Here is an 18,633-nt window from a genome sequence, read left to right as displayed (position 1 = left end):
TATTGCATGCTCTATAAGTCAAAAGTGCTCAATAAATATTTATTTCATGAGTTTTAGAGAGTAGGAGGCTAATGTCTTTGTTTTCTCTTTGGCAGGAATGGCATGATTCTTGCAAATGATAAAATTAATTAATAGCATTGAGATAAAATCTAATTATTTGTACTCTTACTTTTAGAAAATAGCAATTCACAATGGACTTTCTGATGTCTTATAGAGGTACTTTGTTTTCTGAGATAAGGGTATTTGAGAAGGTGCAGTGTCAGCATCCTTGCTTTTGTAACATTAGGCAAGAACAGAGTTGACCAGAACTGTGCTTGGAATAATGCAAGTATCACTAAAGGATTTCCTGATAATAGAACCAAATTCAAAGCTGGCTCAAAATAAACACTGTATTCATGGTTGCAGATTAAAGGATAAACTTCTAAGGATCTATCCTGGTACTTGAGGGCACTTGGGTAGAATCATTCAATCTATAAAGCACAAAACAAATGAATAGGCAGAAAAGAAGAAAATTCTAACACTGTATTCACATTGAAGCTCTTTAAATCAGCATTTCAGGATTTTAAGGAAAAGAAACTTGTTCATTTTATCACTTATGGAAGAGATATTGTAAGGACTGAGTAATAGTGGTTGACTTTAAGGTGGCTTAGGGGAGAATAAGTGAATTTAGCCGAATGGAAAAATAAAGTTATTGCTTTGTTTTGCCTCTAAAAGAGTGAGAAACACATACAAAATTTGGGAGAGAGACCAGCGTATGTATCTGTTGGTCTACTCACTCCCCAAATGACCAAAACAGCTGGAAGTAGACACAACAGAAGCCAAGGCCTAGGAATTTCATGTAGCTGACTACGACAGTGGCGGAAAGCCAAGGATTGGAGCCGTCATCCCCCATTTTGCAGGCAGAAAGCAGAAATGTGGTTCAGATGTGGAGTAGTCAGGTCTTCCTGGGGCATAATAATATGGGATGTGGCACTCCAAGAGGAGTGTTAGTTTGTTAAGGCACAATACCTACCACACCTTAAAAAAAAGTTCTTTTTGTATAATAATGATACTAATGGAATAGAAAAGGATACACATTGCAAGCATATGGTACTGTGATTTGAGTTATCTTGAATGACATCGAATTTCAAATTTGCATAACCAGGATATTGCTAAAGTAAAATGGAGATGGATCTTTTTTGTATTTACATATTCAAGGCTTTGAACATTATGTATTACTTGGAACAACGGAAAGTAACATAAAATGGCTTTCCTTCAAAGAGATTATGCTGTAGTATGAAAAGATCGTGTGTTACAGATGCATAAGCAGGATTAAGACAGATAGAATAATTCCGACAACCAAAGAACTAGGAAATCTGGGAGTATGGGAGTGGGGGAGATTCATTCCGAATAAGTGGATTATGGAAAAATTCAAACAGTAAGTGACATGTGAGTTAACTTCATAAAATTTGAGTTGGAGAAGTGGTCATATCAAATATAAATATTGAATTTCAGGGTGCTTGGTTTGAGTCCTGTCTCATTGTCGACCCTGAGAGTCAGTGGTGATGGCTCAAAGGACAGCATCTTTCTATCCACCTGGAAAAGCTAGACTGCTTTCCCATGTTCTAGGTCTGTGTTGATCCAGGCCTGGTCCCCAAAGACATCGAAGAAGTGAAATGGGAACTGTCCTATCAGTTTTTCTCTGTCAAATGAAAAAAAACACTTTGGCTGCATTTTGATAGAAAAAAAAGTTATTTGCTTTAAAATTAAAATTGGTATTTTAAAAAGTTCCCAGATTTTAAGAACCTCTGTTGAGGCTTCCAAAGGCAGCAAAAAGGCAGAGCAAGTGTTGAATTCCTCATTCTCCCCATAGAGCAACCTCAGGTTAGAGAGTGAAGTTAGCATCACGTGACTTGTCACAACCTCACGTAATCCATGAGCAGGGCCCAGATGCTGGAGAGAAGGCACAGGTTCATAAAATTGTGAGACTTGTTTGAGACATGATAATTTATCTGGCTTGAAACCATGAAAATATTGGTGAGCTTAAAGTAGGTGAGAAAAATTTATTTCGGTTAGATTTTCACCTTCCTCCCTAAATTGCCTTGTTTTCTGTGATAAAAATAAATGATAAGGCAAGGTAGTTTGAATGAGGTAGGAAAGTGTCTGGTCTTGGAGTTATGTGAATGAACTCAGGAAAAAATAGAGTGAACTGTTGTAGTGCCTGGTTGAAGTTCAGCTCTTCCCCAGCTTTGCTGCTAATATGTACGCTAACGACCCTAGATGATGGTCCAACTGCAGTATTTGACTATCAGTCATCGGGAGAGTGAACTAGTGTATAGGAACTATTTTTTAATCTCTGTCAAATAAATAAGTAAATCTATCCTTTCATAGATTTCTCAGTGAAAAAGTATCCAAAGAGCTTCACCAATATGTGAAAGTGTAGAAATTCCACCAATAACTTGGCAAAAGTGTATTTAATATGAAACGAATATTATTTGTTATTATTATTTTCATTTTATTTAAGGGAAATTGAGACAGTATGGACTGCATTAAGTTTCCTCTACTCTCCCTTATTAAGTAGTGAAAACAAAGGCATAAATTAGATTGCTATATTATTTATGATGAGCTTGTTGTGAAAAGATCAGTCATATTGGTCAAATTATATAAGCAATTCTTTTTTTACTCATGAAAGAGTTTTTTGTTTATCAAGTTTGCTATTTAAAACAGAATGTAAAAAGCATTATATAGTAGCAAACTCATACAAGCCTAGATTTAAAAAAGATTAGTCCCTTAGAATTATTCTATCTAGGGACTGTGTAACATATGATTACACAGATTGCAAATTTGATCTAAATTTATTGACTTTAATCAGCTAAAAATATCTATCGTTGCTATGACTCATTTATAGCCCACAAGACAAATGTGTTCAATACAAGCTTTAATTTATGTTACATGAAGCAATGGTTATGGTAATCAGCGACTGGAATGAAATGTATATTGCTAAACTTGAATTAGCCCTCCTTTTACATGGCTGGTTGAGCTTCTGTATGGATATTTTAAATGTCTGCTCACTGTGGAAAACATGTGAAATTATAGTACGCTTTCCATGCTATGCCTGTATTTTTTTTATATTACAAATTCAGTGAAATTCATTTCAAATAAGACAATAGTTGTCATTGTAAAGTCTTTTAATATCTTTCTAAGATATATATATCATATTTCCAAGTCTATAATATACACAAAAGCATATATAAAATATATAGATATAAATCAATATATAAAGAGAAAGAAAGAAAGAAAGAAAGAAAGAAAGAAAGAAAGAAAGAAAGAAAGAAAGAAAGAAAGAAAGAAAGGAAGGAAGGAAGAAAGGAAGAAAGAAAGAAATAAAGGAAGGAAGGAAGGAAGGAAGGAAGGAAGAAAGAAAGAAAGAAAGAAAGAAAGAAAGAAAGAAAGAAAGAAAGAAAGAAAGAAACGAAGAAACAAAGAAACAAAGAAGGAAAAAGAGAGAAACAAGGAAATGGGAACAAATTCTTTTAAAATTATGAATAATCAGAATGCAGAGTTCCTGGAGTGCCAGTTTTTCCATTTCCCTGGTTCTGAAACAAGAACTACTCTTCTAAGTGAGTTATAGAATCCTGAAAGTGGCAAAGCCTACATTCTGCTCTGAAGGTTTTTCCTTTGTGGATTGGGAGAAACAAATGTTCTCTAAGCACTGAAACTCCAAGGAGGCAGGAAAGGTGTGCATTTGGACGAAATATGTACATTTCTAATATTTTCTTGCCCCTTTGCATACTCTACTGCAGGTATTTTCAATTGTTTTATAATTGGCTAGGATTTAAACATGATGTGTGCATTTTCCAAAGTGTATTGTGTTGCAAAACACAGCAATGTCCAAACCTACAGTAATTGTCCAAGTTTCATTCATTTTGCAGCTTTATCTATTCACATTGATTAAGTTTGCAGCTAAACATTACAAAGCTTGAGGCAGAATAGACAGCACTAACTAGTAAGGAGTAGACTGCAAATCTGTAGTCTTTTTCAGGATTTCATGATTTAATTCTGTAACAACAAAAACAACACTAACAACAAAATAAAAGTTAAAGGCATAGCGAGAGTAAGTTCTACATTTTAAGGAAAATTTAATGTTACTGAAAGTCATGACTTTCTCATAATTAAGAACATAAGTACACATGGGACAGGACTTATGCACCGCTTGTCCCAAAGTATTTTTAATAGGATGAATAAGCTGGCCTGGTGCAAAAACCTAGTGGCTAAAGTCCCCATCTTGCACATGCAGGGATCCCATATGGGTGATGGTTCCATTTGTATCCTGATTGCTCCACTTTCCATCCTATTCCCCGTTTTTGACCTGGGAAGCAGTAGAGGATGGCTCAAAACCTTGGCACCCAACCACTATGTGGGTGACCCAGAAGAAGCTCCTGGTTCCTGGCTTTGGAAGGCTCAGCACTGGCCATTGCAGCCGCTTGGGGAGGTAATCGGCAGATGACAGATCTTTCTCTCTGTCTCTCCTTCTCTTTGTAAATCTATAAGAATAAAAATAACTTTTCTTTAAAAAAGAAGAATATGGATAATCTAAGGCAAATTGAATATCAGCTAACAAGGTACAACACATCAGATAATTTTGGTTAGTTTTTTAAGAAGATGCTTAATATTCATTTATCTGTATTTGTGGTCTATCCATTATGAAAATGTGCATTGGAAAACATCAAGAGAAAATTGTCAAATTAGCGGAGAAGCTATGCATAATTTTATGATCAACAGGGAAAAGAACTTTTAGAATATTTCTTAGGTTATGTTTATCTTTCATGCACATGTTTTTCCTTTTGGTGATTGTCCATAGTTATCTAAGTGTAAGGATGCCTCTTACTAATTAAAAATTAAATGACGTCTGAGGACTATTTCTAGTGTTCCCTTTAAAACAGATATATACAAAGTAAGTATGAAGAAGGGGTGGATAATTAAATTCTTCAATCAGATGTTTTCATCAGATACTACCATAAATTGAAAACAGAGAAATAGTATAAAGTTTGATTTGCTTTGCTTGGATTTATCTGCAGGCAGAATGCCTTTCAAGTTACTGCAGTGGATGGAGTCTGCAGTGGAATTATCCAGTGCCTCTCTACAGAAGATTGTATTGACTGGCTACAAGCAATAGCAACTAATATTTCAAACCTCACAAAGCACAATGTAAGTTAAAAACAAGAAGAATTCCTCACTGGAAATCTGTTCAGCTTTTGTATACTTTCTAAAAGTTTTTGATACCTACATGTAATTATGTAATTATGCATCACACTCCTGATATTCATAGAAAGAGACAGTTCACATACAACATAAAATCTCTTCTGGAAGATTTGCTGGAAAAAAAATCATAATATCCTGAAAGTCTTAGCACATGAGTACAAACTATATTTAAGTAGAAGCATTCTAGATATCAAGAGAGCATTGTTGATATCTTTTGTGATCTGAGAATCACAGGAATGTTGAATGAGTGGAAGGCTATGCCAAATGCATCTGTCAGAGTGAGTAAGGGGCTCCTATGAAACTTTAGTGCCTTAGGGATGATCACAGGAAGACATTGAATCATCAGGTAATTGGTGCAGAACAGTCCATATCATCAGTAATGTTGTGTCTACAATGTCTCCATCTTTCTACTCCAACATTTTCTTCTTTTTCTGTTCCTGTCCCCATTATCATCACATTCTTTTTTCATATCTTCCAATAACCTAATCAATAATTTTTCCATGTTAATTATGTAACACCTACAACCATAATGTATGAGAGCCCTTAACAAGGAGTAGTGAAGCAGGTATGATTTAAAAATATTCTATTTTGGAAAAAAAATATATATTTGCTACCAATGTTTTAGTTTCTTTTTAAGATTTATTTATTTTTATTGCAAAGTCAGAAACACAGATAGGAGGAGGGACAGAGAGGTAGATATTCCTTCCAATGATTTACTCCCCAAGTGGCCACAGTAGTCAGAGCTGAGCAGATTCAAAGCCAGGAGCGAGGAATCTTTTCCAGGTCTCCAATGTGGGTGCAGGGTCCCAGGGCTTTGGGGTGTCCTCCACTGCCTTCCCAGGCCACAAGCAGAGAGCTAATTGGGAAGTGGAGCTGTGGGACTAGCCGGGTTCCTGGTGCATTCAAAGTGAAGACCACAGCCACTAAGGGCCCATTGCTTTATTAGTTTCTATATGCATTTATTTGTATTTCCAAAAATTTCACATGGAGAGAAAGAGAGACAGAGAGAGAGAGAGAGAGAGAATGAATGAGAGAGGATATGAGAGAAAGAGAGAAACTTCAATTACTATTTGCTGGTTTGTTTGCAATGGGTCACAATGACTAGGGCTGGGCCAAAGGAGAATGGATCTTCTTCTAGATCTCCCCCATGGGTCCTGAGAGGAAGAGCTTCTGCTTTTTCCCCAAGTTCCATAAGCAGAGAGTTGGATAAGAAGTAGAGCAGGTTGTGAACCTGATGGTCTTTTGGAATACCAGCTGCGGAGGTTGCAGCATAATTCACTGCACCACAATGCAGGGCCATATGTGCCTTAGTCCTGATTCTTTCCTGTACCTGTTCCACCTATTCCATGCCATGCTAGCACCTTATGAAGTCCTATGGGAAATTCATAAACCTATTAAGTAACTATGAAACTATCTCATCAGCTCATCAACTTCCAAAGTTGCTGTTATATTTAAAAAAAAAAAAACAAAAAACTATATCCAGGTATGTTTGCTGATATTTTCTTTTGAAATCTAAGAAACAATTATAGCAAATATGCTTCTCTGAAACACAGAAAGTTCACACACCTTTATGGAACAATGTCTTACTTACAATTTTTGCCTTTTTCAGTAACTTTTTCAGTAACTCCATTGCAGTTTCCATGCATAAAATCATGAGTGTTCTGGTACTGGTTTTGAATTCCATAGGATATGTACATTAATGACAACATTAGAAACTGCCAACTGCACCCCAAATAACAGTGCCAACTGTTTTCTAACTCAGCTGTTGATATATCTCATTTTATTAATCATCCTCAACACTTGATGTTTCTTATCATTGAAATTTTGATATTTGATGTGTATGAAATTGCCTCTTGTTATGTGTTGAAGAGAGACAAAATGTGTATGTGTATGTGGCAGAGGGGAGGGGTGCACCTGATAATTGATAATCCTTATCGAAGGACTCATGTCCCTAGCTTGCCTGGCTTGCACTTAAGTGACTCCCTTAACCCTCAGCACTGATGTGGTTAATCTGCATTTGTCATCATCTGAGACTGAAACTGTAGAGAACTCTAGATTTCAGTTAGCCAGAGAAACACAAAACAGCACAACAACAGCAGTGAGTGGAAATGCTATTTCCCTGAGCCTCATGCCTCTGGCCTTGATTTCAAAAGGTATTTCTAGAGTTAGATCCAAAGGCAAAAAAGATCTTATGAGACTGTTGGCTCTCAATTTCATTATAGCTATAACCAGAATGACCTCACAATGAGCCATAGACTGATTTATTTTTTAAAAATTAAGTGGACACAAATTTAAGCTCTAAATGCATAATTGTTTTCCTTCTCCAAGACACAAATTTGCATTTTTTTAAATCCAAGTACATTATTATTCTTTGTACTATATACCTAATAGGAAGACTCTGATGTGGCTGGAAAGCTTTTGGAAAGTCACTGTTACAGTTTACACACACACACACACACACACACACACACACACACACACACACGAAAGATGGCAGTGTCTCTACCCCATGCACCAAAGAAGAGCATCTGGCTGCCTCGTTTTTGTCGTTTTCAGAACCAGTCACTGTGATGTTTAAGATAGCAGGCCATTCTTCTCTTTTTTACTGAGAGATATTCCACATATGTTATGACAATGTTACAGTGATATATTATAATAATGTATCACTGAATTAAAAAGTATTTATTTGTTCCATCCTCTTCCTTTGATTATACTGTAATTGTGGTTTTTTTCCTTCTAAGAGTTCATTCATAAATACTGATGCTGCAGTATACTTGATACAAAATGGACAACATAAATATTGGAATGTTATTAGCTATGACAGAAATTATGGAAAATACATTGACTTTAGAAAAAATGACAATGACACATTGATGGATGCAATTATATGGCTTAAAAATATGAGGAAAAGTGGTAAAGTAGATTAAGAGTAGCTAGAAAATTTGTTTAACATCATCATATGTTAAATTTTCCAATGTTGATTCCAAAGACATACTTGGAAGAATGCCTTGTAGAAAGATATGTGACATTTTCTTTATTTGTCATGTAATATGGCATTGGCTTGTATAACCCTGATTTAAATAATTTATTTGTACCAAGCAAATGCGGAAAGAAAAACACTGACATAAAACTCTGAATAAATTCCATTCAAATGATCACCATGCCTTAAAAACTATTTTGAATGAAACAATCATAGGAAATGCAGATGAGTTCAAAATTTCAAAATAATGTAATTAAAATGATATAAAATATACTTTTAAGTGTTTATATATAGATATGAATACTTAGAAGGAAACATGCTGAAACTATAATACTGCTGAAATTTTGGAGTAATGCATTGTAGTTCAAAGCCATTTGCAAAATATGTAGAGAAAGATGTAGAACAAATGTAATCTGCTAGAATCATTGAAACAATGTGTCTGCTCACTAAAAGTAGTAGCATTTTTGTTAAACAAGGGAGTTCAGTTACCAGATCTCTATAGAAATGCCATGTAATTAGTCTTACCTAATTTCTTCATCTAGACAGTCATTGGTTATAAAAGTAAAAAAATTTTGGCTAGATGCTGAAAATTTATAGCTGTAATTTCATCATTCATGGTGACCCCAATATATTTACAATGCATTTTTGAAGTGTTATATATTAGAACATATTGCCTCAGGGACTTGTGTTAACAGTGTACTTATTCAGATACCAATTTTCTTTACCTAAGTTGTGTGGCTTCCCTGAAAGGCATGAATGGGCAGAAGCTGCAGTGATATGTGAACTGGGATCCAATCAATTCACTCAGACAAGCCCCATGTCACTTGTTAATATTTTATTTAAAACATAGCTGAAAATATTCTTTTATGAGCAATTTTGACTTTGTTTCATCAGATTTTAAAACCAAGGGAATGTAATAGGCAAAAATGATGAATCCCAAATCTGGAAATATGCTATGTCATATTCTATATACTTTAGGTTGTGAATGTAACTGATATTCTTAGTTAACTTTTAAATTTTGGGATTTTCCTGGTTCATTCAAGTGACACCAATGGAATCATTGGTGTTTTTTTTCTTTTTTAATAGACAAAGTGAGAGGACGGAGATAGTGAAGAGCAAAGACAAGGCCACATATTTTGGGGTTTCTAGGTTAGAGTAAAAGCCTTGAGCTACAGAGAGCAAGAGGCCAGTAACAGTGAAAGAGCTGTTTCCACTCTAGAAACTGCAGAAAGAAATACAGCTTTGTAGTATTGAGACTTTTATTACTATATAGTTCACATAGGAGTGCTAGCTTACAGAAGTGAGAAATGGCAAATACATGTGGTAATTTTAAACCAGTAAATTTATAAATATTTATAGCAGCAACAGAAAATCCTGCAATGCTTTATGTTCATATTAATTCATTTGACTTTTCTTTACCTAAATACAAATGTGACAGGTTTACCTGAAAATAATACCTTTATTCTTGTCATGCTTTGAATTCTCAGAATTGCATTTGTTAGAAAACATCAAACATTTGCATTAGAAATTATTCTTGATGGAAATTAGCCTATATCATAGTTTATAGATATAGTTTTTAGAATATGTTTCTTTTTAATTTTTATAAGTGATTTACCTCCCACAAGGATCGTTTTCCCAGATAAATAACAAAATCATAAACTCAAGATATCCAAAATATATTTTGTTAATAAAACAGGTAAAAACTGATATATCAATCTTGCTATAGAACTGCAGATGAAGCTGAAAAACAAGGCCTAGTTTTAAGACAAAACACAGCAAATGTAAGGTTCTGAGTCTACCGTCTGATGAACTAAGATTGTCACATCGTCCTCTCCCTGTAGAATACAAGGCTTGACAGAATTCAGAAAGTACCTATGAGTGCTTACAATGGGGCTAGGAGAAGAGCTGAAAAAGAATTTACAGATCTTTATAAATAACTATTTGATGCACAAGAAGACATGTCATACACTTTGTGTCATTGAAGAATAAGCAGGTACTATCCATTTGCATTTAGCAATTTTTCTTTTTTTCAGTGTTTTAGTAACTATGGTAGAAACTTAAAAAGGTCACAAAAAATGAGAATGGGGAAATGTCATTAATGCAGAAACAAATGGTCATGATCGAAGCTTAAGAATGAGTCACTAAACTTCAGGGGCTTAAAACTAAGGAGAAATGGAGACAAGCCAGAGGGCGTGGATGGAAAGATGTGATGTCACAATAGCTGGGATTTTGGTTTTAAAATGCAGTAATTCCCATGAGTAAGGAACAGTGCTTCTTATGTGACTCGATTGTGATCAAATAAATAAACCAGGCCAGTAACGATATCCTTTGTCTGGATATGTTTAGTGCTAAACAATAAAGTGAATGAATCTATTCGCCAAAGTTGTTTGAAAGAGCAGAGAGAAAGGTGAAAGCTAAAATTCCTGAGCCTAAAGAATTGTATCATGGGAAATAAAGAATATATTTTAAAAATAAAGAAAAAAGTATATTTCTGAGAATGAGAAAAAAGAGAGAGAATAGAGAAAAACGAGCCATAATAAGCCTTGGAATAAGATAGTCGTTGTTAAGTTCGAGTCACATCTCTGGGGGTGGGAGCAGGTGGTTATGCACTGCAGCGAAGGGCGCTGGTGCTGTGCACAGGAAGTAGTGTGAGTGCTGTGCGTGGTTTGTGCTCTCTCTGTTATCTTGGTTAGTTTTCTTGGTTTCTCATCAGGTTTTGCCTCATGCAATGCAATAGGTGATAAGCAAGTGTATTTTTGAAGTAAACTTCCAGCACATGATGTATTGAGTGACTTTCTAAAGAGCTAGAGTAGAAAAAACACAATGATATTCCCCAGGAGGAGGAGGATAAATGCACTATAAGCTATCTGTCCGATTGCATATCAAGGCAAGCACTTTGAACACATGTGAAACCTTGACTTGCTTAAGAGCATGTTGACCTGTTATTTCATACAATGTTCCCACTGGAAATGTTGTGGAAATTATCTACCCCAAACTTCCCCTGAATTATCAGATACCTCCCAGGAAGATGCTTTTTGGAGTTCCCTCTGCTGGAAATTTTTCAATGACAGGAAAGCCTCTTCTTTACAATGCAGCAATTGAATCTTTGACAGCTCAATATTAGGTAATACTTCTTTATACTGAATAAAAATCACTTTCTTGTTTCCTCCATCCATTTGTACTAGCTCTGCCCTGGGAAAGACACAATAATTTAACTTCTTCCTTCACTTGGCAGTTTTCCAAATATACAGAAGCAAGTATCAGATGCTGCAGTCTGCATTTTTTATTCCCAGGAGAAAAATCACTGGCTCCTTCCAGTTCCTCTCTGACACATCATCCAAGACTTTGTCCTGTTAACTCTCTCTGATTGTAAACGCTCTTAAAAATAAAGAGATTGGTGGCAATTCAGGACTGTTGAATTATCAAAACTGCATGAGCAGGACTCTCAGAGCATACCCAAGTTGGGGACCTGGGATGGGTGGGAGGCTGGGTGGGGTTTTTCTCTTTATCTCTTCCCTTACCCCAGATACAGAAAAAAAAATAATATTAATGTGGAAATAATGGTCTTATCCACTTTCCCGTAGCCCTTTATGCTTTGTGCCCTAATCAACTAATACAAAGATTACCAAAATAAAAGAATTTGAAAAAAATAAAGGATACTAGACATGTGTTTAAACTTCTGTTACTGATATTGTCATAAACTCAGATATATTGACAGTCCATCACTGTGTTGGCAGGCACGTGTATGTATTCATTTTCTAATATCCCTGTATAATCACATTAAGAACAGTGATGTTACATTTTATTATTATGATTAATCAAGGGTCATTGTTTTGTATTACTAATACTATGTATTATGTTTATCAACTCAGTCTACTATATCACTTAGCAAAAACAGTCTAACTTCTCAGTTTCTATATATTTTTTAAAGATTTATTTTTATTGCAAAGTCAGATATACAGACAGGAGGAGAGACAGAGAGGAAGATCTTCCATCCAATGATTCACTCCCCAAGTGAGCGCAACAGCCAATGCTATGCTGATTCACAGCCAGGAGCCAGGAACTTCCTCCAGGTCTCACATGCGGGTGTAAGGTCCCTAGGCTTTGGGCAGTCCTCAACTGCTTGCCTAGTCCACAAACAGGGTGTAGCTGGATGGAAAGTGGAGTTGCTGGGATTAGAACCGGCACCCATATGGGATGCTGGCACGTTCAAGGCGAGGACTTTAGATGCTGGGCCACCGTGCTGGGCACAGTGTCCATATTTTTTAAATTTCAAGCATCATATTCTTATCATCATTATGAGGTTGTAATGATATCAGTTATGTTCTGTGCATGTGCTAAGTGCCATATTCTGTAGAGTTCTGCTTTTTCATATTTATTGATTTATTTATTTGGAAGGCAGAGTGATAGTAGAGGAGATATAGAGGGAAGCTCATCCACCGGTTCTCTTCCTAAACTCTCCCACCAGCTAGGACAGGGCCAAGCTGATGGGGATCTCACAAGGTGTGCAGGAACTTAAGCACTTGAGCCATCACCCGCTGCCCTCTGGGAAAAGTGTAAGCAAGAACCTGAAAACAGATGCAGAGCTGGGACTCAAACCCAAAAACATCAAGAGGATGTTTGCCTCTTAAATGGCATTTTGTCCATCATACCAAACACTGTCCAGATACTATTTTAATAAATAATGAAATATCATTAATATTTATCCTGCTTCTTTGAGAAAAATATGAAAGAAACAATGAAATATTATTTTTTCTTTTTAAAATTATTAATTATATTGCATTATGTGACACAGTTTTATAGCTACTGGGATTCCTTTCACCCTTCTTCAAACCCTCCCCCCCCCCCATGGTGGATTCCTTCATCTTGTTGCATTACCACAGTTCAAGTTCAGTTGAGATTCTTTCATTGCAAGCATATTGCAAGTATAGAGTCCAGCATCTTATTGTTCAGATAAATTGAACTGTTTCTTGGGAAGACCTTCTCTCGTCTGAAGGTAGAGCCAGCAGAGTATCATCCCGATCAATTAAGAGCCCCAACATAACATCAGCAACAATTTGTAACTTTATGGAATTAATTGACATAGTATTGAGTAACCAGTATGTTAAAAAAAATGCAAGTTCTTAACCACATCCCGTGACTTCTTCATTGACATTTCAATTTTAGTTTATATACAGCCGGGTTCTGTACACCTTAAAATTGCTATAGATTGCTATTCAGCTGTATCGTGTCTATTTTTATTATAGTATTTAGCATTTTATAGCGTTGAAGCATAATTTTGCTGAACCTGGCTTTTTTTCGTGTAGTCTAGACTGGCTTATAACTCTAACAAGACATATGCCAACAGTTTAGGTGAACAGTTTTAGGAGGGATGTGCAGAGAAAACAATGAAATATTCTCATACAACTTTCTGTATGCTGGCATTTATGAATATATATATGCATATATGTATAAATGTTAAATATACATTTTATTTTTTAACCATTTGTTTCTAAAGTATATTGATAACTTCTTCCACAGTGCAAAATGGAAAGAAAAAATTGCATATAAATCTGTAATGAAAAGACATAGTAAACATTACTTCAGCTGATTGATCAAAATTAACAGTAACAAAAATAGTTGCATTGCTAATACGTGCCCTTAAATGTAATGTCATGTAAATGACACTTTACCCAAAATCAATGATGAACTCAGTCCATCAGTCACATTAATAAGCCCAGTCTCATGGTGAGCAAAAATATGAGGCAGATCCCAGTTAAGAAATGTTCTAAAAAACATCTGGACAGGTCCTCCTCAGGCTTCACATTAACATTCAAAACCAACTAGCCAAACAAACAAATTAGAAAAACTAGCAGAACTACAATGAACCTAACAAACAATTGTGACTAAAAATATAGGATATTAGAAATGAAAAAAATATTCAGTAAAATGTAAGTATTCCTGAAAAATATGTGAATTTCGCTTACTAATAACTGGTTAATAATAATAATAACAATAATAATAATAAGTCACAGTAATGACTTGTGGAGGAAACTAATGGTGTGGTTTATAAAAACTCATTTCTTTTTTGTTTCTAGCTTTTTTAAAATTTACAAACCTGTTCTAACATACAGTTTATGAAAGGCAGAGAGAGGAGATACAGAGGAGTATTCCATAGGGCTTGTAGGAAATTGAACCTAAAGTTAAGTTTATTTTAGTGCAAAACTGTTTTAAAATCAATTTCTATGAGTAAGCTGAAAAACTCCACAAAAATATGTATTGTGAAAAAATCTAATTTCTAATTTATGTCGCAAAGTCAAATTAACTTCTATTTCACATACCTTGAGCTTTTTAAAAATAACCTAATATTTTGTCAATTGAAAATATTAAAACATCTTAAATGATTATGAACCCCCTGATTTTATCCATTATTTTATTTACTCAATAATTTTTTGAGAACTTAGTGTGTTTGCTAGAGATTAAAGTTGAGTAAGAATAGATAATATCTATTGTCATGGAACAGATAGCCTAGTGGGAAAAGGTAGATATTAACCACATTAAACAAAAAAAGACAATATGTAATCAGAATCTCAGTATTTACCAAAAAGCATAATTAGTCAGTACTTACTCAGCACCACAAGTATGATTTTCTAAAGTGAACATGTAACTATGGAGTGAGAATAAAATAGCTGATCCTGGTGGATGAAGTTTGAAAAACCAACGGTGTGTCTCTCACTCAACATGAGCAATACACCGTGAACTCAATACACCATGGAAAAGTGGGTGAGACCATTGCTTTCAAAGATTTTCTTTTTATTCCTCCTGTATCTGAGGGAAGAGGGAGCATCCCAACTGTGCAGTACCTGCGGATGGGGAATAACCACCTGATGTCAACCCAGGTGCCCAGTGTGGAGTGTGTTCTGAGAGTTCTGCTTATGTGTTTTTGATGATTATGAAATGCTGTGAATCTTGTGAATCTGAGAATGAGGAAATCTTTCCGAGGTCCATTGGATGACAAGGTCTACCTTCTAGTCTCCATGTGCCCAGATATTTGCTGTAATCACTTGGCTGTGGTAGTTGTACAAATTGTTCTTCCCTCCTTCCTGTGCTGTGGTACCAGATGTCCTCTGCAGGCCCGCTGGGCTGCCATTATCCTCCATGTGCTTCTGGGTATGCCACCCACTTGCTCCATCTTTTCAACTGAGGAGATGCAGTTCTGACACATGCACTCTACAGTCAATCCACCAAACCCGGACGTGCACCCTCAGGTCCCCACACACCAGCATCTGTGCCTTCTGCCAGACCTGCTGCTAGATCATACCCTCTACATCCCATCAGCACGGCGACCCTGAGCACCAATGGTGTAAGGAAAACCTCTCAGGTGTCCAGACGCCCCTTCACCTCCTGGGTCGCCTGGATCCAACTACCACCACCCAGATGGGATGAAAAGGGCACATTTTTAAAAATCACAGAAATCAATTTTTGAATTCTCGTAAAGTCTGCTTTTTTTAATTCTATAATATTTATTATATTAATTGACTTATTACAAAACTACAAACATTGAAATAGAATAAGGAAACAAAATGGAAAGAAAATGAGATTTGCATGAATTTGTAAGGAATAAATACAGCAATCAGTATTAAAATGTATTTGAATATAGTTGATCAGGAAATAGGAATTAGCATAATTTCAAAACACATTTTTTGTCTTCCAAAGAAAATGGAGAACATTTTTTTAAACTAGTTTAGTTTGTAAAAATTAGTAATCCTGAACTTCAATTATGAACCTTGTTGCAACATTGGAGCTTCTTACTAATTAAACTTCAATTTCTTTCTTCATAAACAGAATCTAAATAAACTTAAATCAGAGTCCTTTAAAAATCAGTCCCTGAAATGATACAGTGACCTACACAATTTTCATTTTCTCCAGCTGCATTCGCAATAAAATGATTTAAGCTGTAAGCCATCAGATAATGGCTGCAGTCATTGTATGTGAGCTTGCACATCTTTGGTCATAAAATAATCATTTGAGATTCTGAAATACAGTCATCGAGGTAGCATAATGTCAATGGAACTTGACATAATGAGTTACAATAAATGACCAGTAGTTACTAGGCCATTAAGCAGTGAATCAATGTACACTTTACTTCCTTCATTAATATAAGACAACAGAAGAAGCAAGTAAAATGCCAAGTAAACTCCCCCATTCATTCTCTGCTACAATAGTAAAATTGAGCCTGAGTTGTGTACCGAAAAAATTCCATTTGACATTTCACCATGTTATACACTAGAACAAGTAAAAGGAATCTCCCCTTTTATGGTTAATTCTTCTGTATAATTCTATGCATGCCTTGGTGACATAAATAGTTGTTTCTGTTTGTTTTTTCAGCTGACACAAATTTTGGATGCTGTCATTTGCCAATTGTTCCTGTGCCAGTTCTTCACTTTTCCTACCATTCCCCTCTACCATTGTTAGAGTGCACGTGTCCACCTTTCATTGGCCACCTAATGATCATGCTAAGGCCGTGATAATTCCAAACAGCGCTTCCGCGTTCAGAATGCAGAGAAAAAGGAGGGAAACAGAGAAACCACCAGTGTTCCCATTTTGTTCCATTGATCTCAGTCATTGACAGGCCTTGGAGAAAAAGTGTTAGCTTTCTTAGGTCCTATGGTACAATGTGACAGAAAAAAAAAAAGAGGTTTGTCAACAGCCTTTGGGACAAAAGTAACATCCACCACATTTCTTAATAATGAAAATGAATTGATCCTGAAAAACACGTGTGAGTAGCCAGTAACCTCTGTGAGCTGAGTGTAGCTCTTCAGAATTCACACTCACACATGCTCACACACACACACACACACACACACACACACACACACACACACACACACACACCTGTATGCACTTGGGCATGTACAAAGAAGTGAATCAGTTATTCAAGTTTATCCAGTAGATGTTTCACTCATATTTATACATTTTACACAGTTGCTTATAGAATGAAACATGTATTGTGCAGCAGGGATATTTAATTCGCAGGTATCACTTACATGACAAACACAAGTTAAAAAATTGAACTTCTTTTTTATAAGATGCCAGATGAGAACTGACAGAAAAACCTCTGTCATGTCTGAAGTACTGAAAAGACTCATCAAAACTTGTGGGTGAATTGAAAGTCATGACACAATAACAACTAACAGATGGGATATTTACCAAAATGAGCAATAGGCTGTAATCAGAGGCTGTGGAGTGTAGTTCTGAAAGGCAAGCTTGTCATTTAAGTAGAGCTTCCCCCTTTTATAGACACTGACATATCTGTGTCCTCAAGTATTTTCTGATGCTGGCGTGTTACTCTACCCTGCCTCATTTTTTCTGTTGTATACTGAAAAGGGTGAACATCAGTCATGGAGCTGTCAAGGAGCAGGGATTAGAAAAAGTGAAACTAAATGACTTTGGGGACAGTCATTGAAAGCAGGATAAAGATAAGTAAAATGTTTGACACTGTATTACACACAGATTTCTGACTATCGGACGTTTTCTTTTTTCTTGCTTAATGTTGGTTTTGGCAAATTGTATCTGGAGGGACTTCAATGAAAAAGCCTACTTAGTTTTTTTAGAAAATTAGACACCAGGAACAGATTTTTATAAAAACATGTTTGATATTGGGCCTTATCAGCTGATTATCTATACACAGCACAAAACATCTGCCATGATATTCGCTGAACATTCCAGGTTTATTAAAATATGAACATTTATTGTAGAGTTTTAAGAGACCCTATACCCAACTGCTCATGCCTGATTGCCCCCTTATTTTTTTTTTTTTTACCTCTTTTCCTGACCAGAAAAGAAAGCTGCAGGTACTGCCCAGGAATCTCCCCACAGCATACCTGCTTTATCCATCCCGGTGCCTTTCGCTACATGCCCACATGAACTTCATCATATCCATAGTGCTACGAGCTGACACAGGGTCAACAGGAGACTAGGCTAGTTACTCCCTAGGGGATATATTTCATCCAGTGAAAGACAGGACTGGGAAGAAGCTAGTGAAAAAAAGATGCTTATCTTGTTTAATGGATAATCATTTGAATTTGGAAATGCAAGGGTATCTTAAGGCCCTGAAGTTTATCATATCAAACTTGACTGAACAATCAACAGTGGTATTTTTTGTTGTTGTTAATAAACTGAGGAAAACTGAATGACTTAAGGGTCTACTACTTTATGTAAGGGGACTGCAAAATGTTTCTGAAAATATAGAATTAACAGGTTGGTGTTTTTTAGTACACAACTAAAAAAAACCCCTTGTATAATTTTTACATAATATTCATGTGTGTATGACAATACTTTCTTTTTGTGAAGTCCTATACCATGTGTTTTCTTGGCTGTCTCATTTCTTTTTACCTAGGGATTGACCAGGCCTTATTGGTAAATTTTTAATA

The 18,633-nt window shown here is 35.7% G+C and overlaps 1 protein-coding gene across 1 annotated transcript in view; it reads left to right on the top strand.

Annotated features, from left to right (window-relative positions):
- Positions 1-18,633, top strand: part of SNTG1 (syntrophin gamma 1) — a 584,956-nt gene that overhangs the window by 451,949 nt on the left and 114,374 nt on the right. The window contains exon 12 of the mRNA XM_040972717.1: positions 5,058-5,187. Within this exon, the coding sequence (XP_040828651.1) occupies positions 5,058-5,187 (130 nt within the window). The remainder of the gene's footprint in view (positions 1-5,057; positions 5,188-18,633) is intronic.

Source organism: Ochotona curzoniae, unplaced genomic scaffold (assembly GCF_017591425.1).
Source record: "Ochotona curzoniae isolate NIBS_2020 unplaced genomic scaffold, NIBS_Ocur_1.0 contig_2318, whole genome shotgun sequence".
NCBI classification, from domain to species: Eukaryota; Metazoa; Chordata; class Mammalia; order Lagomorpha; family Ochotonidae; genus Ochotona; species Ochotona curzoniae.
Note: the sequence above shows the minus strand (reverse complement) of the source record. Positions and strands in the feature narration are given on the sequence as shown.